The following is a 24,735-nucleotide window of genomic DNA, read 5'->3' on the forward strand; positions in this document are numbered from 1 at the left end:
TTTTTATTTTAGGTTTGGGGTACGTGTGAAGGTTTGTTACATCAACAACACAAGTCACGGAGGTTTGCTGTACATGTTATTACATCACCCAGGTGTTAACCACAGTACCTAATAGTTATCTTTTCTGCTCCTCTCCCTCCTTCTCCACTCTCTTCTCAAGTAGACCCCATTGTCTGTTGTTTCCTTCTTTGCAGCACAAGTTATTAATATGGCATTTTTTCCTTTTTTTTTTTTTTTTTTTTTTTGAGGCAGAGTCTCACTCTGTTGCCCGGACTGGAGGGGAGTTGTGTGATCTCGGCTCACTGCCACCTCTGCCTCCCAGATTTAAGCAATTCTCATGCCTCAACCTCCCAATCAGCTGGGATTACTGGTGCGTACCACCACGCCTGGGAAATTTTTTGTATTTTTAGTAGAGACAGGGTTTCACCATGTTGGCTAGGCTGGTCTCAATCTCCCGCCCTAAAGCGATCCAACTCCCAGCCGCCCCCGGCAGCCCCCTCAGCCTCCCAGAGTGCTGGGATTACAGGCATGAGACACCACGCCCAGCCTAATATGGCATCCCTGTGACCAACAATGTATCCATACAGAAAGATAGTGTAAATACTTTAACCTCAATTTTGTGAGTGTTCTGAAATTTTCACCCTTTCTATTAACATAAATTCGTTTGTTCTATTAGGTTATCTTATGCTGTATTTATGAAAATGTCACATTTTTTAAAGAAATCTATTCAACAAAGCATTGCAATTGACCATTCAAACACAGCAAAGCTCAAAATCATAGTTCCCAGAAAATTCAAAATAGCCCAATAATATACATATGGTTTGCCAAATATTAAACGTATTTGCAGTAGCCAAATAGAGGTGTACCACAGCTTGAGGAACAGGGACTGCTTTATCATTGAGTTGCTGACTTTTAATATATGTCTATATAATAAGAAATATCACTTTGGGGAGAAATTATACACAGTAGCAGTAGCAGGCAACCTGCCTGACCAACCGAACTGCAGCTACCCAGTGAGCTCCATATCAGAGAAATCACAGAATTAGAGTAGAATGCCAATTGTTGCTTCCCAGCTAGGCACCCAGGCTTCTAGTTCTCACCGGACACCCACCCACACATGACCAAAGAAGGCTTCTACATTTTGACAGGAGAATCCTAATCAATCTTCCCTTCACACCAGGCCTGGGCTTGGTGTGCAAAATTATTTCTTTATCAGCCGTTTTTCCCCTTGGCCTCACTCTCCCTTTAAGGGAAACAAGCAGTCTCTGCCTTACTTTGTTCACTGAGTAAGTATTGGGGATGTCAGCTGGGATGTGAAGGACACTATGAAAAAGAGTGTGTCAGGTTGCAAAGAGGGACTTTGGAGTAGGGCAGATATTTAAAGGAAGGCAGAATAAGGGAGACGAAAAGGAACTGATGAATCCTATGTCCTATGTTGATCCATCAAATGACAAAAATCAATCTGCTTGCCTGAAAATGTACCATAATCAAGATCACAAAGGAACAATAATATGAATGAATTTTTGAAGAGATGTCCTTTAACACAAATCAAGTGTTAAGGCACTTTTTACAGCAACATATAACATTGGTGTGTTGGGGGGAAAAGACAAAGGGGAAAAAAAGTGGAAAGTTCAAAGAACCACAAAAATGATAAAATGCATAGTGAAGTTTTCATCAGGAAGGTTATATAGCCTAAAAAGCCTAGTGAGAACAAGTCCAAAACATGACTGGGTAAGAGTAGAGGTTGATGAAACACCAAGATAGATGGATTACTAAAGTCCGCTGAGGTGTTCATCTCTAGAAATCCATAGGAAAAGAACAGACAACCTCAAAGGTAGAAGACTTAGGTCCTCATCTGCACCAAATCAGAAGTGATGGCCAGGACTAGGACGCTGTGTCAAAGTAATACACAAAAAGGGCCTGGTATAAGTTCTAAGACTGTTGTTCAAGGATACATACAGATTAAATCTAAGATACCCAACAGTCGACACACTGGCTCTGAGAAAGGATAGAAGACCGGTGTGAACAGACTCTACCCAGCAAATGCCCAGTTTATGCACAGGGAAAAGTTTGAGTTCCAACAACCTGCAAAAACTCTTTATTAGCTTGATAGTCAGGGAATGTGGTGCCCCAGCTAATCAAATGTTTTTTGTTAATTGTTGCCACATGCAGAAGGATTACAAATTTTTAAAGAATGAGAATAAATTAAAATACACTTAACACTGAAACTAAACTGATTATAATTTAATCTTTCTCTAATTATTCAGAATGCATTCTGGGGTCATCAAGAGAAGCATAAATTATCAGTGCTTGATGACTGTGCAGAAAGTCACAGTTTTTCCAAAATCCTGCTTACTGGATGCTGGTAACAAAGAATTCACTGCAATAGTTATCATTTGGAGGATTTATGTGGTAGGCATTTCTCTAGGATATGAAGTACGCCATTAATCTGCACCAAAAATACATTTTCAGAGATGATGAACTGATATTCATAGAGATAGAATAACTTGCCAAAGGTTCACAACGTGAAAGAGTATCAGAGCCAGATTTTGAACATGGATCTGTCTTTAAAGAATATACTCTTTGTGAAGTCATGTCTTTTGCAGCAACAGAGATGATGCTGAAGGCCATTATCCTAAGAGAAATCACTCTGAAACAGAAAATTAAATGTTGTATGTCTTTACTTATAAGTGGAAACTAAACAATGGTACACATGGACGTACAGAAGGAAATTGAATAGACATTAGACAGTCCAAAAGTGGGGAGAGTTGGAGGATGGATGAAGATTGAAAATTACCTATTGGGCATAATGTTCACTGTTTGGGTGACGGGTACACAAGAAGCCCAAACCTTGCCATTATACAATATATCCATGTACATCCTGCACATGTACCCTGCTGAATCTATCTAAATCAATCAATCAATCAATCAATCAATCAAAGAATATGCTCTTTCACTATGTCAAACAAGCAAACCCTTGTGGCATAAGAGTATTCATAAAGTTCTCTGCCTGACTATACAAAACTTGTACACAATCAATGGGTCAAGCTATTTGTTTTTGTAGGAGTGCTAAGGGATTTTTTTCTGAACCATTCTTGACATTGTTACCGTCTATTCATGAGGGCAGTAAACTTTGGGCATGAAATATTTTTGAAGCTTCCTTTTTTTTTTTTTTTTTTAAGGCCAACTGCTCATTCGGAGTATCAAGAACATATCCTGAACATCTCTGCGAAAAAAAAATGTTTTAAGGGACTACACCCACAGAGCCTCAACCACATAAAAATGATCTACTAATAAATGTATACACTTAAAATAGACTCATTTACTCATATTTTATGTGCTGATCTAATTTTTTATTATTCTGCTCATTTTCAACTATGAAACATATTTGACTTGACTATTACTCATAAAAGAATATGGTCATTTAAAATTATTTAAGACTTTGGGTTGTGTCTAAACATTAAAGAAATGAATTCTACTTGTTGCCAGGAGAGTAAAAAAGGTTATTTCATCAGCAAATGTTAAACATTCCTCCTCCTACCCTATTCCTATTATCTATTGTTTAGACCCCACTCATTAATGTTTTCACCTGAAACATCAATGGCTTCTGGTTCACCTTCACTCACTAGCACCAATTAAAATTCTTCAGGGTTCAAATGCCTTTTCTTCCTCCACCCACAATAGTGTCGCTTATTTTTAAAGCAGGCAGTGATTCCCATAATGGACTTTCACAAACAAGGGGGGAAATGTGGCCAAGTTTTAGGATAGCACAAACTAATCTCAGGCCATGATACTGTTGCATTAGCTAATCTCAACACACAGAATACTTTGCTGTTGATGAGATGACCCTATTTAGTGAGACGAGCCTCTCTCCCCAAACTCTGCACATAGCCTTTTCAGATAAGCCTTAAGAGTTACTTTCTAAAAGAAACTATTTTCATCTCTAGCACCAGGGTGATATTTTCATTGTATTGAAGAAAATGCTACCTAAACAGTAACTTGCGGTAAAAGCAGTACTGATTGGAATAAGCTCTATGCTCAAAAGTCAGAATAGAAAAACAGACTTGCCTATGTGAAGTCTCTGCACAGACTTATGATGAGACTGTAATTCTGAAAATGCTGCAACATGATCCCTCCTTCTAATTCAGGATCTTGCCCAGAAACAAAAGTTTAGCGTTCAAGTTAAATATAAGTAAAGTTAAAATTACTATGCTATCTAATTGAATTAAATTATGCATTTATGGCAAAGTTCAAAAGCTCATACTTAACTATCTTAAAATTTAATAGATTCGGTGCCTCTTGCCATAATCGTGTTTTGAAAGGTGATTTTACTGCTGGTGATTGTAACTGCTGTGAAGTTGTTCAGCTGGGGATTTTATACTAATGCTTTGAAATGAGTTGGTTCATCCAGTTTCCTCTCTGAGATTTTATGCTGTCTACAGTAACTTTGTTAAACTTGAGTCTGAAGTGCCCTTCTGACTCTATGAACTCCGAGGGAAAACTTTCTCAAGCAAAGAAAGGTGAGGTTCATTTTCAATGTGAATGAATAGAAGAGGAAATACTCAGATTGAAGGTCAAGAAAATGTTACCTGGAACCTGAATCAATATCAATAGAAACAGCACACTGAAGAGCAAGGTCTAATTTTATGTCCATATAAGAAAGGTGTTAAATTTCAAATTAGGTAGCTGGATAAGAAGAATGAAGAGAGGTTTTTTTCTGTATAAAAAAGACCATTAATTATAATTCCTTAGACTAAATTTTATAGCCTAAGAAATTATCAAGAGTTCTAATAAAATGTGATCCGTGACATACTTCTGCAGAAGGACTATCTAGAAGGTCACGAAATTCTTAGGCTGGCAGTATCCCAAAAGATCAGCTAGTTCAACCCTTTTATTTTTCAATTAAAGAAACTGAGGCACGGATCACTTAAGAGAATTTGTACACAAGAGCTTTAAAACTCTATCATATATTTAAATTACTGTTGTCCCAAATGGAATTTTAATATCAAAAGGATATAATTAGCATTCATGCATATTCCAATGCATACGAATTGTTTATAAGAGAATAATCTGCCACTTCTTTAGAAGTCAAAAAAGCACAATGGTGGTATAAGTCTAATATTTCATTGAAATTCCCAGAAGTAATTCAGTTTTTCTGCTAATCTAAGCTGAATCTCCTTGCCAGTTATTAAACATTTACTGAGCACTTAGTGAATGCTGAGTATATTGCTCAAAACTCCAAAATTTTTTTCTGGTGAGAATTTTGTCTTTAAAAATGGTGAATAAAATCTTTAGGTACACTTCTTCCGCCTATGAGTTCTTATACCTTTTAATAACTTTCATTTTCTCCTGAAAATGCTCTTCTTCTTTTTTTCAAAGATTATCATGCATATTGTCTTCAAGAATCAAAGTATCTCTCAAGTTTCATATATTCAGTTGTCTTACTCAACAAGCATTTGTTACAACGCCGCTGTTAGAAGCCCATGCAATGGTCATGGCATCAATTTTTAATGTTTTTAATCACAATATTGCTGACTTTCGTCTACATAGCATCAGGCTCACTATTGAAAAAAATAAGATAGGAGGTAGTGAACAAGTAATTCACACAAACAGGAGTCTGTGAAAGTTGGCAGAAACAATATTTATATCACTGTAGAGCAACTGACCAATATAAGCAACATTGAAGCTCTAAAAAGGTAAGAGGAGAAGACTACAGAGAGGAAGGTTATAGAACTGGTGAGATCAGCATTACCTAAGGTCTGATAATCAGCACTGCAAATCCACAATTTCATTCTTTTTTTCACTGCACCCAGAGCTAATCCCTACTAATGAACAAGATTTTTATTTACAAAACCTAATGTCAATGTATTAATTTATAATGAGGAATATCTCTTTCCAAGCATGGGAAAACTCATGTTAGGTTTCCTGAGCAGAAATAGATAGCACTTGACCATCTACTTCTTTGGATTCTTTCCATGAGCCCATAGCTATCCAATAGAATCCTTAACACAGTTATCCAGGCAATGCCTGTGAATCACACTAAAATTGAACTCTACTGGCTTTATTCAAAGGCAGTGCTTTTTCACTCCCAAGATGACTAAGAAGCATATAGTAATCAGGTTATTCTGGAGATCAGGGAATAAGAGCTAATGTAGACAGATGCTTGAGGACCACTTCATCTACACTCTGGAAGAAACCTGAGAAATTCACCTTGCTTCAATTCCAGTATCCCTCTGATCACTTGAATATTCCAACATGGCTCTCTCCTGGGACAATTTTTAAAAATCATTATTGAATCCTCCCTGAAGCTATCTAGGGAATAGAAAAGAATAGATAAATCAATAAATAATATAAATCATTATTGAATTCTTTCTCTTCTCCCCCTTCCCCTTTTTCTAGTTTCCATTCAGTCAACTCTTCATATTGGAAAGGCTAATTTTTTTCAGATAAATTACACTTCAATTGTTTTCCTTATTGGTCTTTTTCACAGTTATGAAAACAAAAACTGAGCTTCTGCTTACTGTTACACTATACATTTTCCTGAAAAAAAAAGAAAAGTTAGTTTGAAATCATCTGATTTTTTTTAAAAGACTTTATAGTATTCTTAAAATTCACTGGACCTGAGATGGTGGGAGACCTTAAGTAATTATCACTTCAGAGTAGTTGAAACTGAGTTAAAAAGCCCAAAGCGATGTCCATCAGTTGGGGCACAGCATAGATATTGGAATAGTACAGACAGAGAAGATAATGGTTTCCAGTTAAAAAGCACAAGGGAAGAGTCTCTGATGTGTGATCGAGCTGCTTCTCACATGGGCAACTCCATGAAACCTGTTCTTGTGAAGCAGGTATACCAGGTTCTATGTTTCTAAGAGAATGTGCCTGATAAATGGTTTAGGTTTCTTATCACATCAATATGTGCCTCACCAGACAAGTGTGGTGAAATAGCTCATCAAAAAACTTACATAAACTTACAAAGATAGATAGGTAGATAGATAGATAGGTAGATAGATAGATAGATAGACAGACAGACAGACAGACAGATAGATAGATATTTCTGTGTGTGTGTGTTATTCTGGACTTTATTATGCACTATATTTATCACTAGGTCATAGTACATATTCTCTAAAAATGCTTAAATTGATTGCACTGTTACAGCAGCTCAGAAATGTTCAGGGAAATAAATTCATAAAATCTGAGAATCTAGATTTTGAAAAGACCCAAATAATGAGCACCAACCCCTTTCCTTGGCAGTGGAGAATGTTGAGGTCCAGATAATGTATTTTGACCAGAGTGATGGATATCCTTAAGCAGACGCATAAAGTACATATATCAAATATGAGAATAACATCTAACAGTCTAAGGTGTTCAGAGCATATGCAGATATAAATGATATCATTTTATTTTCACAACTGACCTTGGGTTAGGCAGAACAACAGTTAGCATTAGTCCCATTTTACAGATGAGGAAATTGACATTTAGAGAGTACTAATGATGACTTGCCCAAAGGTACACCACTAGAACACAGAACTCTGTTCATCTTTCCTCTCCAAAGCCTGCAGACTTTCTACTTCAGTGCATTCTACTCTTCCGTACTTCCAAGTGAGAAGGAAGGGCAAATGACAAGCATGCCATGGATGGAAGTAGTAGGTAGAAATAAATGAGAAGGGCATATGGCATATTCCTCTTTAAGGTTAACTCTGTAAACCCTGGCTATCTGAGTCTAAGTGTGGTCTACATATGGAGACTAGTGGGACACAAACATAAGAAATCATTTTCTTCATGACTTTTCAAATTCCACAAATAAAACTACCATATATCCAAAGGAAATGAAATCAGTATGTCAAAGAGATATCTGCATTCCCACGTTCACTGCACCATTATTCACAATAGCCAGGATGCGGGATCAACCTAAGGGTCCACAATGGATAAATGGATAAAGAAAATGGGGAATACAGTGTCATTTTCACAGATTTAGAAAAATATTATTCTAAAATTCATATGGAACCAAAAAAGAGCCCGAGTAGCCAAAGCAATCTTAAGCAAAAAGAGCGAGGCTGGAAATATCACATTACCCAACTTTAAACTATGCTACAAAGCTACAGTAACCAAAATAGCATGGTCCTACGATTTGACCTTAAAAAGAATAAAATCCTGTCATTTGCAACAACACGGAAGAACTTATAGGACATTATGTTAAGTGAAAGAAACCAGGCACAGAAACACAAATACCACACGATCTCACTTGTACATGGAATCTAAAAAAGTGGATCTCATAGAAGCAAAGAGTAGATGGTGAGAATAACATCTAACATTTTAAGGCACTCAGAGCATATGTAGACATAAATGATCTCGTTTATGAGTCTGGGGGATTCACGAGATGCTGTTTCAAAAGATACAACATTTCAGTTGGATAGGAGGCACAAATTCAAGAGATTTATTGTACAACATGGTGATTGTAATTAATAACAATGTGTTATATTCTTTTAAATTACTAAAAGAGTAGATGGTAAGTGTTCCCACCACAAAAAGTAAAAATGATAGTATGTGAGGTAATGCATGTGTTTAGGCATTTTAGATTGTATACATGTTTCAAAACAACATGCTGTACACAATAAATAGATACAATTTTTGTCAATTTAAAAAATTTATAAAAAAAAATTGCACACTCTATACTAGCACCCACTAGCCATTCTCATGCCCAGCCTTCGAACCTTGTTCTTCCTCTGTGTTCTGACCTGGCCCCTTGAGGCTAGCAGCCATCCAGTGCAGCCAGGAGCAGCCTCGCTAGCAGTGCTGAGTCAATCCAAATCCCACCCCACATGGCCTCAAAGCCATACAGTTTTATTTAACAGGAGTTATGAGATGAACTGCTTCCTAGGGGCCAAGGTGACAAAGATGTCCTCTGAGAAGCAATAAAACAATAGATACAGAGTGAGAATCTATATTCAGGAATTTGGGTCTCTATTCTGAGCTTGCAATGGATTTTTAATTGGCTGGTGTTTCTAAAAGGTCACCGTATTAACCTTTGAGTTCTTTCCCTAATGCTTAGGATTTTTGTCTAATGTACATTTAGAAAAACACAGGTGCTTAACACATTTTGTCCAGTTAAATGGGCCTCTGTGATCTGAAATTGGCATAGGCAGGTGGCTGCCAGGTCTGCACTACTTTGGGAAATAGATGTATTTCTCCTTTACCTGCTCTCCGTGGGAAGGGAAAGATGTAGGGGGAGGGAGAATGCTGACAGACAACAGCAGGGTGATTCTGTGCTCAGCATCTTGTCTTGGTGGTATATCCAAGCTGCAAGATTTATAACCTTCTTGTTACAATGTATCAGCTTCAACACTTTCAGTGAAGTCTTCAATAACTTCGATGACATCTTGCTGAGGGGTTTTGTCATTAAAAGCTGAAAGCTGGTCATTAACAAACCTTCTCTGCAATCATCTACCGCTGTGCTAACTCAGGCATGGATCTGCCTGGAAAGTTGGACTGGCTCAGAAACTTTTGAGAAGGCTGCATTTTTTTTTAATGTGTGGGGTATATTTCTTCAGGGAAAGAAAATATGCCTCCCAACCATTTAGTCATTTATTTCTCATTATTCATTATCTAGCCTTTCCATGAGAGAACCAAATTCAACAAATATATGTATAACACTGCTATATAACAGTCACGGTGCTTAGAGCTGAAGATATAACTATTAAAAAAAGACACAGTTCCAACCCTCAGAGAATTCACAGCACCCTCCATCCCCCACAAAAAAAAATCAGTCATCATTTACAGAATCCTTAGGAAATGTGCCAGACTTTTATTAGGCATCATAGGCATTATCTTGCTCATTTTTCACCACTCTTTAGAAGATCAATGTTCTTATTATCCCCATTTCAGAGATTAGATGACTGAAGTGGTTGCCTGCTTCAGAATTTTCCCAAAGGTTTTGGGCTCATAATGGGCAGAACCAGGGTCTCAAACCCATGTTTTCTCCGACTTCAAGCATGTTCATCTGCTTCAAACAAAACTGGGCCAGGAAGAAAGCAAACAGCATGGCATTCCAAGTGGAAGAAGGATCACAAGCCAGGCTAAAAGCACACATGTGCTGGGTAGGTATGAGAAACAGGTTAAGCACCGCTCAGATCCCCTTTCAAGAGAATTTAGGTGACGGGGACAGTATCGGTCATTGGAGCAATGGCCCTTGGCTCCCCATCCTTCCTCATCTCCATGAAAGCATTTAGACTAGAGAGATATCCATTTGTGTGCATCTACATATGAAGCCAAAATTGCCCATTGGCTCTAGAGCATCAAGGAGTGGCGTAAATGTTATGAATATAATAAAAATTCCTATGATACGAGAACATTTTAACTATTTGAACATCATTGAATCCTAAACTTACACAGAGATCCATGTGGCAGAACAATTCCCAGTTGCTTGACAGCAGTTTCCACTGTCAACGATTTGACTTTTCACCTAATCTGGTCACCTCCCAGAGGGAAATAATGAATGGGGGTTCTGCTTTCTCCTCCATGCAATTCACACTAGAAAAAGCCAGAGGACCAATCCAGAAGCTCCTCAAAAAGGAAGAGAAACACGCAAATGTAGGGAAATAGTCTGCTGTAATTTGTGGGGCAATAGAAAGATAACGAGTCTTGGAATGACATTTTTTTAATAACAAGGAGAATAACTTTGAGGTAATAGATATGTTTTTAAGAGTGCACATTTTGTAATAATAATAATTGTTACTATTGGCTAAGGGGCTACTATGGGTCAGGCAGTTGCTAAGAGAATTTTACACATTAGCTCATGAAATGGAATCTGGATATAACAACCCTGCCAGAAAAAAAAAATAAAAACATTATCCCCATTTTTATAGATAAACAAACTGAGGATTTGAGTGATTTGGTAAAGGCCCTTATTGAATAATTTGCAGATCTAGAATGCAAATCTAGTTATATGTTATTTCAAGTTTTGGGCATCCTTTACTCTTATCTGCATCTACATTAATTAAAATATAACCTATTTAAAAGTGTTTCATACAATTAAACAATGCAAAGATTTAAAAGGTACTAGCTGATTTCTCTCTTTTTATTCTAAAATGACATTTTTTTTTCCTTTTTCTTTTCTCATATCCCAAAAGGAAACAGAAACATTAGCATACATTTTAATGCTCGATTAATTGCTGTGGGAATCTACCTGAAGAGATCAGGAAGACCTCCAAGCGGACCCATTGATCCATCTATAGTGTCATTATGTGCCTGTCCATATGTGTGATGTCAGAGGAAAGGCTTTGTTCGCGGGAATCACAGAACGATCATCCATCTGACTCCCTGGGTTTTGGTGAGTTCTCACCTGCAGCGCTTCCCAGGAATATCTTCCTTGGCCTGTTATTATTTTTAATTGCTCACAGGGTGCTTCTTACTAGTAAAGTTCTTGCCAACCAAGATCATCAGCATTACCTCGGAGGAGTCTCCGAAAATTGATTAGCAAGTTCAGCTCTGCTCTTTTGATGAGAACTAGGATATGAGGCATCTGAGCTTTGCTCAAGGTCACAGAACCTGTCAGCTCATTCACAGACAGCTTGAAGCACTTTGAAAGAATACACGCAAGGCCAAAGTAACCAAACAGAAGGAAAAGTTTCTGTGTGGGGGAACAAATAAACACTTTAACTCAGAGAGCTCTGAACTCACAGATTATATCTCACACCAAATAGTTAACAATAGTAATAATATACATGCATTCAGCCTTGTTCCAAAAAATACTACTTAGTGACTTTATGATGTTTAGCAAATATTGTAGCCTCTTTGAAACTCAGTTTCCTCATCTATAAAGTAGGAGTAATGACCTCATTACTTTTTGAGGTCATTTGAGGTTTTGAGAAGGAAACGAGATGATGGTTTCAATTAAACTTCTTTGTATTCAAGAGATAGAAGCCCAATTAGAATAAGATTAAGCACAAAGAGCACTTTATTATGATGAAAGCAATGTTCTCTCGAGAACTTGCATGCAGGCAGATCTCAGGAAAAATGAAAAGCAGAGGCTCCAACGCTGTCTGGAAGTTCTTCATGTTTACTTTTCCTTCCTTTAATGCATGGACATCTTCCCTTCTCACTGTGCCTAAGCTTACAGGGTAGAACCGAGCCACCGGTGGCTCACGAAGCTACACCCACCCAACCCAGTCCAAGAGATTAAGAAACTAATTGGTCCACGTTCTAAGTCCCAGGGAAGAACTGAAATTGTCCCAGCTCACGTCCTGTGCCTACTTTGGACCAGTCAATTATCTGCTCAAGGAGGAGGATTGCATTCCACTTCCATGGATGTCCCTGTGGTAAGCAAGTAGATGGGGAGGTGAATATTTTATAGAAGAATGGGGAAAGAGACTTGCACCACAGCAGAAATAATTGGTGTCCACTATGAGAATTCATAAAAAAGTTACCACACCAGGGCCTGGCGTGGTGGCTCACACCTGTCATCCCAGCACTTTGGGAGGCTGAGGCGGGTAGATCATGAGGTCAGGAGATCAAGACCAGCCTGGCTATGATGAAGCCCCATCTCTACTAAAAATACAAACAAATTAGCCAGGCATGGTAGTAGGCACCTGTAGTCCCAGCTACTCAGGAGACTGAGGCAGGAGAATGGCGTGAACCCGGGAGGCGGAGCTTTCAGTGAGCCAAGATTGCGCCACTGCACTCCAGCCTGGGTGACAGAGTGAGATTCCATTTCAAAAAAAAAAAAGTTACCATACCACTATACCCAGACCAGAATAAATACATTTATGCATATGTTTTTCTTCTCAATATATACATTTCTACACATTTAAACAGTCTACAGGTTTATAAGAAGACAAAACAAAAATAGTATGTGTCTATTACAGTGAATATAGCTAACCTACTGTTAAGATTCAAAAGAGAACACAGATGCTGTAGACAGTAAATGTTTTATATGCCTAATAAACTTCTCATCAAGTAATCTGAAGACAAATTAGAAGTTCAACAAATTGAAACACTTATTTTTTTGTCCTAACCCTATTCTCTCCTGTCTCTTAGAAACCCAAATCTTTTCTCATTTTGCACTCTTACCTTCTGTTACTTTTCTATCCTTAAATCACCTTAGTTTGGGGTCAATCATTAAGTGTTTAGCATTAAAGATCTAAAGGATAGTGTAAAGCACTTGAAACTATTTGAAAAAACAATGAAATGCGTCTATATGATTAGCGCTGAACAGAGTACCAGGCTGGGAATGGAGGAAAAAAAAAAAAAAAAAAGCAATTTCTCTTTATCTCTCTTTTCCCAAAAATACACAGAGCAATTTTAGGCAAGTCATTTGTGTTCCCTGTAGCCATCCATAAATCATAGTAACTAGCCTATTTGTTCTTCAGGATAAAGCCTGGGAATATCAATAGACAAACTGTGAATAGGACCCATCTACAGGGAGAAGTGGAGAGGAATCTCAGAAAACTAGAGATTTCCCTCTCTTATCAGAAGATGAACTCCTACCCAGAAGAATCTACTTTGTGTGTAATACAAAATAATTTCTTCACTTGGGTCAAATTGCAAGAATCCAATTGCTCTCTGCCAATAAACTCCAGGCCTGAGTGAAGGATCCAGTCAATAAATTTCAAGTTTTGGAAAGAGACCACTTTGTGTCACTTTCCAGAATTCCTTCTGGTTATTACCAGTGTAATACTGAATAATTTTAGAAAGAATAATGTTGGAACCTCTCAAACAGAATGAGAAAAATTAAGTGTGGCTAGCATGGTTTTTTTAAAAAAAGGAAATGTAGAGTTTCATTTTACATTGGATTTTGTTGCTATGACATGATTCCTTTTTAAGAAGGAGGAATTGGCTGGACACGGTGGCTCATGTCCATAATCCCAGCACTTTGGGAGGCCGAGGCTGGTGGATCACGAAGTCAGGAGATCAAGACCATCCTGGCTAACACGGTGAAATCCCATCTCTAGTTAAAATACAAAAAATTAGCCTGGCATGGTGGTGGAAGCCTGTAGTCCTAGCTACTCAGGAGGCTGAGGCAGAAGAATGGCTTGAACCCGGGAGGCAGAGCTTGCAGTGAGCGGAGATAGCACCACTGCACTCCAGCCTGGGTGACAGAGCGAAACTCCATCTCAAAAAAAGAGGAGGAAGCGACAAATAATGGGAGAGGAGGTGCTAACTGGCCTAGAAATCAGTGTTACCAATTAAAGATTATTCCTTCATGACTGTTTTCAAATATGATAAGAATTCATATGTAAGGAATTCCATGGAGGGAAAAGAGGTACTAAAATAACAACATTATCTTAAAACACAACTCACATTTTCCATATGACAATAAAAATGTGTCTAACTGGGCTGCTTGCTTACAGCTTAAATGCAACACACATTGATGGAGGACTTGTGCCATTTTTAAGTTTATTGCACAGATGCTTAATTTGGGTTCTTTAAAAATCCTGTCATTTCATTTTTTTTGGTAGTTGGGATATTAAAATATGCAAATAAGCATGTTATAGTTGATCAGTGCTAATCTTTTTTGTAATAACTGATGTTCTCTCCCAACAGCCACCACTCCTTCTGTTCTTGTCACCTTCACCGGGGAGTCACAAAATGCTGAAGACAGTCACTTTTTACTTGATTCAATTTCAGGAGGTTGTAGCTAGGCCAAAATCCTCCACTTCCTCTTTCCTACTTTTCCCCCCTAATGTAAAGCCTGATTATATGGCTTTACATTGATTTACATGGATTTCACCTTTCAAAAATTATTGGTCTTTGCTGAATGCAAATAAGCAAATGGGAAAATTATATTAAGTTTGCACAATTGATCTCTCATCATTTCAAACGGTACCTTTGAACAGTTCCTGAAATGTCTGTCTGAAATGCTCCCAGCGTTGAGTGTCATCAAGAGGCGCTGGGTCACTCTGGGGAAACCCATTCTCAGTGATATAAATTACAGGGTTATTATATGTATCCTAGAAAAAGAGAACAGAAATGTTATTCCAAACAGATGTTTTAAAAAAAGAAAGCTCATAAAATCAGGTACATTACCCTCTATCTTCTGTAAGCTACAATCCCAAAACTAGTTTTCATCAAATTGCACTGACCCTATTAACTTAATTTTCCATGCATTGACCTTTTATAACTAACAATGGAAACGCAAAACTGTGCAAATGTCCATGAAGACAGTCAAATGACTCTCATTATAATGAGAAGACAGAAATATCTTTCTTCCATCAGCATCTGTTGACTGTCACTGCTCCTTAACCCCTCAGTCCTGCCAGCAGCTACATTCGACATCCCCCACAGGAGGGGTTCTGAAAACCTGTACTTGAAATTTTAATTTTAGCTAACTGGATGTCATCCAATATAGCTGAGAATCAAAAAAAAAAAATCCAGCTATCTCAATCCTTAAAATGTCTTTTATAATCATAGTTGTGACACCAGATTGAAAAATATATCCAAACTACTTCTATAGCCACAACTAACTTTAACAACAAATCCTAGACTTTGACCACTGCTTTTGAAACCTTTACTAGCTAGTTACTCCTCATCAGCTCAAATCTTAATCTGCTCTTCCCAGGCCAGCAAATGTATATGCTATTACCTAAAGTAATTCTTTTTCAGGTCCATATATACATGTACATATGCCTGTCTTGCCCACCTTCACATATTTGGGTGTAATGGACACACAAAAAAATCATGCATTTACCTTAATATACTTCAGTAGTTTACGTACTCCCCATGGTACCACATAAATCCAATCCACATTTTTCCAAGATGGATCTGGAAAAAATTCAATTTCCGCATCCTGGAGAATACCTAATTCTCCTTTCTTGTTCTCCTGGTATTTGATTAAGCGAGTTGTATAATATTGCACAGCAAAAAAATCAGCAGTGCCTTTGATCATTTTCTTCTCTTCTTCAGCGAATTCTGGAAGCCTCGATGATGGATAGCCTTGCTTTTGACTCATGGAGGCAATCTGAGACTTGACAACTTCAGGATAATCACCATCGATGAATATGGGTTTAGCAAAGAAATCCAGATGGAATTTGATGGCTCTTTTAGCAGCTTCCTGGTCAGACACTGAGTTGGGATCTGCAGGTTCCAACCAGACCGCAAAAAGTGATAGGGACACCATACCTTTCTGCTGTTTTCGAAACAGGGAATCATAGCTGTGCCAGGATCTGGCATGAGCCTTAATCAAATTATGAGCTGCCTGATAACCTCCAGTTCCAAAGTGAGGGATACCCGGAGGAAACATACCTAACTCATATGCCATCACGGAAAGAACATTAGCTTCATTTATGGTGATCCACTGCTTGACACGATCCCCAAAGGTACTGAAGCAAAACTGAGCATATTTGTCAAAGGATTCAATGATAGACTCTGACAACCAACCTCCTCGGTCTTCTAAAGCCTGAGGCAAATCAAAGTGGTAGAGTGTCACGATGGGAGTAACCCCATTTTTTAACAAATCATCAATGATCTTGTTGTAATAATCAATTCCTAGGAGGAAAAAAGAAAGTGTTCAAAGAAGAAAAGTTATTTGTAGTATATTGGCAATAAATTTTAAAAAGGGAGATCAAATAATTTTCTGAATGACTTTTATTCAAAACAAGTTTTATTACTTCCTCAATACAATCAATGAAAGACTGAGAGGAAATACTGAGAATTCCAAAGAAGAGTAATTGATCAAGAAGTAGGAGTTTAATGGGGTGACATGATTGAAAGATAAATGTATTGAAATGGATACATTTAGGCAGATCGCTGTTATCTAACTTTGTGTTACTTTCATACTTATTCAAATGATTTCATGCATTTCTATGTATGCTCATTTTTGTCCCTTAGCCCCACTAGAATACAAGCCCCATGATAGCAGGGGGCTTGTTTAATTCACCTCTGGATCTCCAAATCCTGGGACAGTACCAGAAATTTAGAGGTTAATAAATATTTGTTTAATAAATGCATGGATCCAATGGTATTAAGTATAAAGTAAAGGAATTGATCCAGATGACTGCCTTAATGCTTTTCCAGGTCTATTAGTCTCACAAGTCTAGGAAAAGAGACCTACTGAGAATGAACTAGAGCTCAACATCTGCCCCAGAATCTGGGTAACAAGGGCAGACAGCCAGAGGCTTAGGACATTAAGAGTACCCGGTTGGAGGTTTGCTCTAAAACCCTAACATAGTTCATGGGGATACACTGCCACCTCTGGCTCTCATCTGATTTTTCCAGGACTGCAAGTGTGTAAGACAGAGTTTTTAGGCTTGCTGCCGAGTTCAGAAGAAAGTTTCTAAATTGAACATGCCCTGGCTCAGAATTTATGTCAAGAATTCACTGAATCTAGCTTAATGATGATGCTTAGCTGGGAATAGGCTTTCTGGAGAGGCTGATGTTAGTACTTCATGTGGTTTTATATTTAAAAACATGGAGGCAACCTAAGCTTAGACAAGAGAAGCTGCCCTGTTTTAAGAAGTTGTTTCCTGGATAAAGATTATGAAGTCATATGTAGAAGTGTGTTGCATTGAAAGTTTGCCTAAGGAAAAGGTCCCTTTCTTTTTTCTTAACCTAGGAGCCTTCAATTTTTAAAAATAACAACATACTTTTGTATGCATTTCATTCATTCGATCATTTGTTTGTTAATTCCTTTAATACACATTGATAGAGAAACTGCTACATGCTTGACATACAAACATAAGCAAAACAAATACCACCCTTGTGCTCAGGGAGCTTATTAGCAGAGACTACAGAGAAATTCATAAACAATTACAATAGAGTAGTAGATAAAGTACAGACTCCTGTTTTTTATCTACAAAAGGTAGTACAGATAAAGTACAGAGTCCAATTTAAGGGATAAGTACAGAGTCCTATTTAATTTATGAAAAGGGATATCCATTCTAAACTCAGGGTATTTGAAAATATTCTGAAAGCAATGTAGCGTAATTGTTTCAAGAGTGAATTACGGTGCCAGACCACCTAAATTCAGTACTAACCCTTTCACCTACTAGCTCTGCGACCTTGGGCAAGATCCTTAATCTCTCTGAATTATCTTTTCCTGTATGAGAAATATGGATTATAATAGAAACCTTCTTCAATTAATTGTTGTGAGAGTTTAATGAGTAGATAAATTAAACATGTTTAGAACAGTTCTTGGCATATGGTCAGGGCTCAGTACAGGTTAGCGATCATCAAAGTAGTAATTATTATTGTTATTAGTGACATCTAAGCTGATATTTAAAATATGAATACAAGTTAATCACTTAAGGTGAGGAGAAAAATGTGATCAAGGAAGAGAAAAAGAGGAAACAAAAAAACACAAAGGAAATGTTAAAATAAAGACCATTCAAACGAGAAAAACAGACTATTTACTCAGAGTTTGCTGTATCAAGAGAGTCGGCCACCAATACTTGCATTTGGCAGGTATTCAAATACAGTCAGGACAGAGGAAAAGCTTTAGAGTGGAAAAAAGAGAACCCTTGGGTGTGCCCTGATTAAAGGTTGTTGGCCTTGGGAAGCATTGGAGCGCTAACTAGAAGCAGGGCATCCATTGTGATTAGTTTGGGGAGCATATTTGGTTTTCTCTGGTTGCTCCTGAGTTGGAAGCAGGGAGCAGGGGGTAGAAAATAGAGAAGGTGTCAGTTGACCACACTGTGACTATTCTGGGCTACTTGCTGCAGAGGCTGTGGTTTGACTTTCTGGGTTTCCTTTGTCAGTCAGAGTTTTATTATCAGATATGACCTGGCCAGTATTTGTCTATTCACTCTCTTTCTGGGAATAAAGAATTCAGTATAAGGAGAGTGTATCAAAAGAGGAATAAGAATGGTGAGAGATGAGCAAGGTAAGCAGAAGCCAAATTATGCACAATCATGTGTTTTCTCTCTGTCTGGGTAAGCGGGTATTTTTGACACCAGCTCATTTATTTTGCAAACTGGAATGTACTGTGAATCATGCATAACAACTCCATATTTGGAAGACACAGTTCTGTGCTATTTCTCACTTGGTAGCAGAAAAACTCATCCTCCCCCCAAAGATGTCCATTCTCTAATCCATGAAACCGGTGAACATGCTACCTTCCATGGCAAAAGGGACTTGGCAGATGCAATTAAGGTATGGACCTTGAGTTGGGAAGAGTTTTCTAGAGTGTCCAGGTGGAAACAATATAAAGACATGAGTTTTAGAAGTGGAAGAGTAAGACAGAAGAGTGGGTCAGAGAGACGCAACAATGGAAGAAGAGGAGAAGTGGCAGCTTGAGAGAAACTCAACCCACTATTGCTGGCTTTAAAACTGGAAGAAGGGGACCAAACACGGTGGCTCATGCCTATAATCCCAGCACTTTGGGAGGCAGAGGCGTGTGGATCATGAGGTCAGGGGTTTGAGACAAGCCTGATCAACATGGTGAAACCCTGTCTCTAAAAAAAATACAAGAATTAGCTGGGTGTAGTGGTGCGTGCCTGTAGTCCCAGCTACTTGGGAGGTTGAGGCAGGAAAATCACTTGAACCTGGGAAGCGGAGCTTGCAATGAGCCAAGATTGGGCCACTGCACTCCAGCCTGGGCAACAGAGTGAGACTCTGTCTCATTAAAAAAAAAAGAAAAGAAAAGAAAGAAAAGAAAAGAAAATAGAGGTTGGGGACCACGAGCCAAGGAATGTAGATGGCCTTTGGAAGCTGAGAACAGTCCTTAGTTGATAGCCAGAAAGATAATAAAGATTTCAGTTCTACAGTCACAAGGAACTGAATTCTGCCAACCTGAATGCACCAAGAGACAGACTGTTCCAAAGATCCCTCAGAAAGAAACAGCCTTACAGGTATCTTGATTTCAGCCTCATAGACACCCATGACAGACTTCTGACCTACAGAACTCTAAGGTAACGAATTTGTGTTGTTTTAAGAAGCTAATATGTGATCGTTTGTTACAGTAGCAGTACAAACTAATATACTCATGAAATTTTATAAACTTTCCTTTTTTTCTCTCAATGAAAGAGTATTTCACCATCCCACCCCGGGCCCCTGTAAACCCACATTTCTACATTTGTAAATGAGATATCTAAAGATAATATGATAAACTAATCTGGGTGTTGGTATGTGAGAGGGTTTTCATAGCCAACCCTTTCCATTGACTTTGAACATGAAAATAATATTAGCTTTCGTCTATTGAACTCATACTATATGTACCAGATGTCATGCATTTTGCCAAATCCAAGCACTAAGCTCTAGAGATGCGTGTTTTTATTCCCGTTTAAAAATGAGAAAACTGAGATTCAGAGAGTCTCAATGTTGACAAATGGCGTGGCCCACATTTAATCACAGTCTGTCTCACTATAAAGACTAAGCTGTTCTCACTATGACATCCCACTTCTCATGTTTACTAATGTTCCTATACCAGAAACATGTGATTCTATTTTACCAGCCTTCATGGTCACCTACTTCAGACCTGATCACAATATCAAATTCCTTTTTCCCCCCTTTGTGGAGAAGTCATTAATGATGGACAATCGATGTAATTCAAACCACATGATAACCGTCCGTTGAAATGAAGATAAGTAAATTTTAAGAAATTTTTCTTCTCACACATCAGCACAGCAGAGAAACAGAGCATTGCATAATTAATATTCACCATCCCAGAATTAAGCACTTTACTTCTCGATCACACAGTTTATTCAATGTCGTAATGAAACTTTTCCATGAAATGGAGTGGGATTGTTTTTTGGTTTTTGTTTTTTTTTGTTTTTGTTTTTTTTGAGACAGAATCTCACTCTGTCTCCCAGAATGGAGTGCAGTGGCGCGATCTCAGCTCACTGCGAACTCTGCCTCCCAAGTTCACGCCGTTCTCCAGCCTTAGCCTCCCGAGTAGCTGGGACTATAGGGGCCCGCCACCTCGCCCAGCTAATTTTTTTGTATTTTTAGTAGAGATAGGGTTTCACTGTGTTAGCCAGGATGGTCTTCATCTCCTGACCTCGTGATCCGCCCGCCTCAGCCTCCCAAAGTGCTAGGATTACAGGCTTGAGCCACTGTGCCCGACCAGAGTGGGATTTTTAAGAGGAGAGCCCCAGACCCAGAAAACTCAGTCAAAGGATCTTGGACAAATCACTTGGTCTCTCTACACTTCCGTATCCTATCTGTAAAATGGGAATGTTCATACTGCCACCTTAGGAGCATGTGAGTATTGAATGAGAATAAATTTGTCAAAGGGTTACTTAACTTTGTTTTTCAGAATGGCGTAAGTCACTGATAAATTATCTGAATAAATGTGTATTTTTTAAATGATCACCTGTTATCAATCTAGGGATTCTGAAACTTTGAGAGGTCATTTGGATCCCGTTCTGCTTCTGGGTATTTAGGACAGAATTGATTATTTTAAGGATTAAAAATTCTACAGCTTTCTTTCATAGTCAGTATTATCTTCTCTGTTTTAATTAAGCTCATTTCTGCATATTTGATCTTAGAAAATATGAAACATATTTGAGGTAGAGGTCTTTTGGATATAAGAAAAATCAACCAACCCAGATGAACTCAAATACAAAGGTGGCATTGGGGGCAATTGGGTAGTAGATATAGATGCAGCGGATATTATTTTAAATGACAGAAATAGATCGGGGACTCAATGACAGAAAATAATGGCAAGTGGAAGCCAAAAGAATTGAAGTTGGGTGCTGAGAAAATCTTTGCTTCTCAGGGAAAACTGATCTCTTCCATCCCAGCTTCTCTCAACACATCTGCTCCATTTCTTTTCTTCTTTCAGAAACAGCTTTTCCTTCTGATTCGAGCAGCAGAGATAAAACCAAAAAATATATACTTAAGAAAGAACCAGTTTTCTTTACACACTCAATCTGTCATGGTCTCAAAATGGCCATCCCACCTGCCAAAGCTACTTCTGTGCCCCAGTGCCAACCACCAACCAACTCATCCTCTCAGTACCTCAATTCAGAACATCCTTGAGGGAAGAAAATAATGGAGCAAACTGTAGCACAGAGAATTCAACTGGTTTGGCCATATTTTCCATGAGGTCACAGCTCATATACAACCCAGTGAAAACGTCTCTCCTTTGTCCTGTCAGTTGTGACCTGGAGTCAAGCAGGATTATATAAAACAAAGATATAGGGGAATTCCCTTAGAAGAGGGCATGGTTGGAACTTGCAAAGATGATGTCTCAAATTAAAAAAAAAAAAATTGATCTAGAATCCTCCTTCAACAAAAAAAGTAACATAGAATTCACTTTGATCTCATGCTTACCATCATGCATCAAGTTTACACCTTTCTTTGATTCACACCTTTCTAGAGTCACACCATTCACACCATCAGTTTCTTTTCTTTTCTTTCTTTCTTTCTTTTTTTTTTTTTTTTGTTTTTTTGGGTTTTGTTGTTGTTGTTGTTGTTGTTGTTGTTGTTGTTGTTGTTTTAGACAGAATCTCGCTCTGTCACCCAGGCTGGAGAGCAATCTCAACTCACTAAAACTTATGACTTCCTGGTTCAAGCAATTCCCCTGCCTCAGCCTCCCGAGTAGCTGGGATTACAGGCATGCGCCACCACACCCAGCTAATTTTTGTATTTTTAGTAGAGACAGGGTTTCACCATGTTGGCCAGGAGGGTCTTGATCTCCTGACCTTGTGATCCCCCACCTCCCATCAATTTCTTTACCTGCTCCTGTGTTCTCTTGCCACACTGTCTGCATTAGTTTTCTATTGCTGTTAAAACAAAGTACCACAAACTTAATGGCAGGACCAAGACAAATGCGTTACATTACAGTTCTGGGGACCAGAGGTCCAAAACAGTGCTTATTGGGCTAAAGTCAAGATGTCAGCAAGGTTACATTCTTTTTGGAGGCTCTCAGGTGGAATCCATCTTTCTACCTTTTGCGGGAGTTAGAGGACACCTGCATTCCTTCTCTCATGGCTTCTTCTCCCATCTTCATCCTCATCTCTTCTCTTTGACCTCTGCTGTAATCATTATCTCTTTTACCTCTTCTCTCTGACTCTGATCTTTCTACCTCTCTCTTTTAAGGACCCATGTAATTATACTGGGACCACACAGATAGTCCAGGACAATCTCCGCCTCTCAAAATCCTTCCCTTAAACACATCTGTAAAGTTTGTTTTACCATGCAAGCTAATATACTCAAAATTCCTAAGAATCAGAACATGAACACCTTTGGAGGGCCATTTTCAGTCTATTATAGTGCCCAACATAGAATACAAGATTAATGCTTGTTTAGTTAATTTATTTAAACCATTCCTGCTAAGAACACTCATATTTTAAATCTTAAAGTGAGCACTAAATTCTGCACAAATATTCCCCCTTTTTTTATTTCCAATACTTGGGCTTCCCACTAATCGCCTGAAATTTACATTTGTGGCAGATATGAACATGTACTTGAACATTTGAGAAATGCAGGAATATATTATTTCAGTTGCCAACTCAATCTTTTCTTGTTAAACCTTGAAAAACTGACATTTGAAAGAGACAGTCTGTGTAACAATTCCACTTCATAAAAATATTCTTCTAGTTTGGGGACGTAGAATTTTACAAGTTTCCAAATGTCCTATAATCAAGATTTGAAATGGATAGTCAAACACAGAAAGGGGGTTCCTTGGGAAGAACAGTGACAGGGACTTTCTAATTCTTCACATGCTTTTTGAGAAAATATTTAAATGAGAAAAAAGAGATGGCCTTTCCAAGTTAAAACCATTCCAACTGCTTCAACAGATCACTGCACAAGAATGAGCAACTGCTTATTGAAATGCCACCTCCTGGATGCACCTCCAGTGCCCTCTTGTTCAAAGCAAAGCCTGTAATATTAATCAGCTATGGTTTTACCAAAGGTAGGGCCAAACACAAAAAGCTCAGTGCTATGGGCATGTGATCCCCACATGAGATCTGCACGAGCAATTTCTCCACAATATTCGAGTGGTTTCCATGGCTCCGGTAGCACCACCTCCACTCTCTGGTGGTTTTGGTTTCCTTGCTCTTGGATTGCTAATCTACAGTGTACCTCTACGAACTTCTGAGTATCTCAAGTTGGTTTTCAAAGCTTAATATGTTGACATATTGGGACAGGTATATAATCTTGTATCTGAAAATCTTAGGGGCATATGAGTACAGAATGTTTGAGTTTTAGAAAGGAAACAAGGAGCATATACCGTATATTAACACTCTCAGTGAATCTGAGTCAGTATCTCTCAATATGTCAAATAAATAAATATTCTCAAAAACAGAATAAATATTCACAACAATTCAAGTTAGCTTTTGCTGCCAATTTAATTTTAGAAAGATTAGTAATAAGAGCCTTTTGGATTTTAGAACTTCAGATATGGCATTGTGGACCAATACTACAAGTTGGTGGGTTTTTGGTTTTTGTTGTTGTTGTTTACCATCCAAATGGAAGCTCAGTAAAAACTCCAAACTCCTAGAATGAGTGCAAGGAGTTTTAGTACCATGAGGCTTCCACTTCATTTAACCAACAGGGAAACTGTAGCACAGAGAATTCAAGTGGTTTGGCCAGACTGACTGAGCCCTAGACTAGATAAAAGATTTTTTTATATTAGACAAGCCTAGGTTGAACCTAACTAAATTTGTCATTTTGGCAAATTTATGCCTAACTCTATTTCTGATGTTAGCATTATTCCTTCTGTTTAGAGATGCCCCTTACTCATAGGACTGTTATGAACGTTAAAATCAACAAAAATATGTGCAATGTTTGCATGGTGAGCTCTGTATATTATATGCTCAATGAAAGGCAAGCATTACTACCCTTAGAGTCATTTTTTTG

The 24,735-nt window shown here is 38.2% G+C and overlaps 1 protein-coding gene across 2 annotated transcripts in view; it reads right to left on the bottom strand.

Annotated features, from left to right (window-relative positions):
* LOC101006170 (cytosolic beta-glucosidase) overlaps positions 1 to 24,735 on the bottom strand; it is a 125,617-nt gene that overhangs the window by 52,895 nt on the left and 47,987 nt on the right. Inside the window, exons 3-5 of one of the 2 annotated variants that reach the window (XM_031664690.1) lie at positions 15,683 to 16,479; positions 14,822 to 14,945; positions 6,211 to 6,312 (exon numbers count right to left, since the gene is read on the bottom strand). In XM_031664690.1, the coding sequence (XP_031520550.1) occupies positions 6,211 to 6,312; positions 14,822 to 14,945; positions 15,683 to 16,479 (1,023 nt within the window). The remainder of the gene's footprint in view (positions 1 to 6,210; positions 6,313 to 14,821; positions 14,946 to 15,682; positions 16,480 to 24,735) is intronic. The other variant, XM_031664691.1, reaches the window with a different exon arrangement.

Source organism: Papio anubis, chromosome 3, assembly GCF_008728515.1.
Source record: "Papio anubis isolate 15944 chromosome 3, Panubis1.0, whole genome shotgun sequence".
NCBI classification, from domain to species: Eukaryota; Metazoa; Chordata; class Mammalia; order Primates; family Cercopithecidae; genus Papio; species Papio anubis.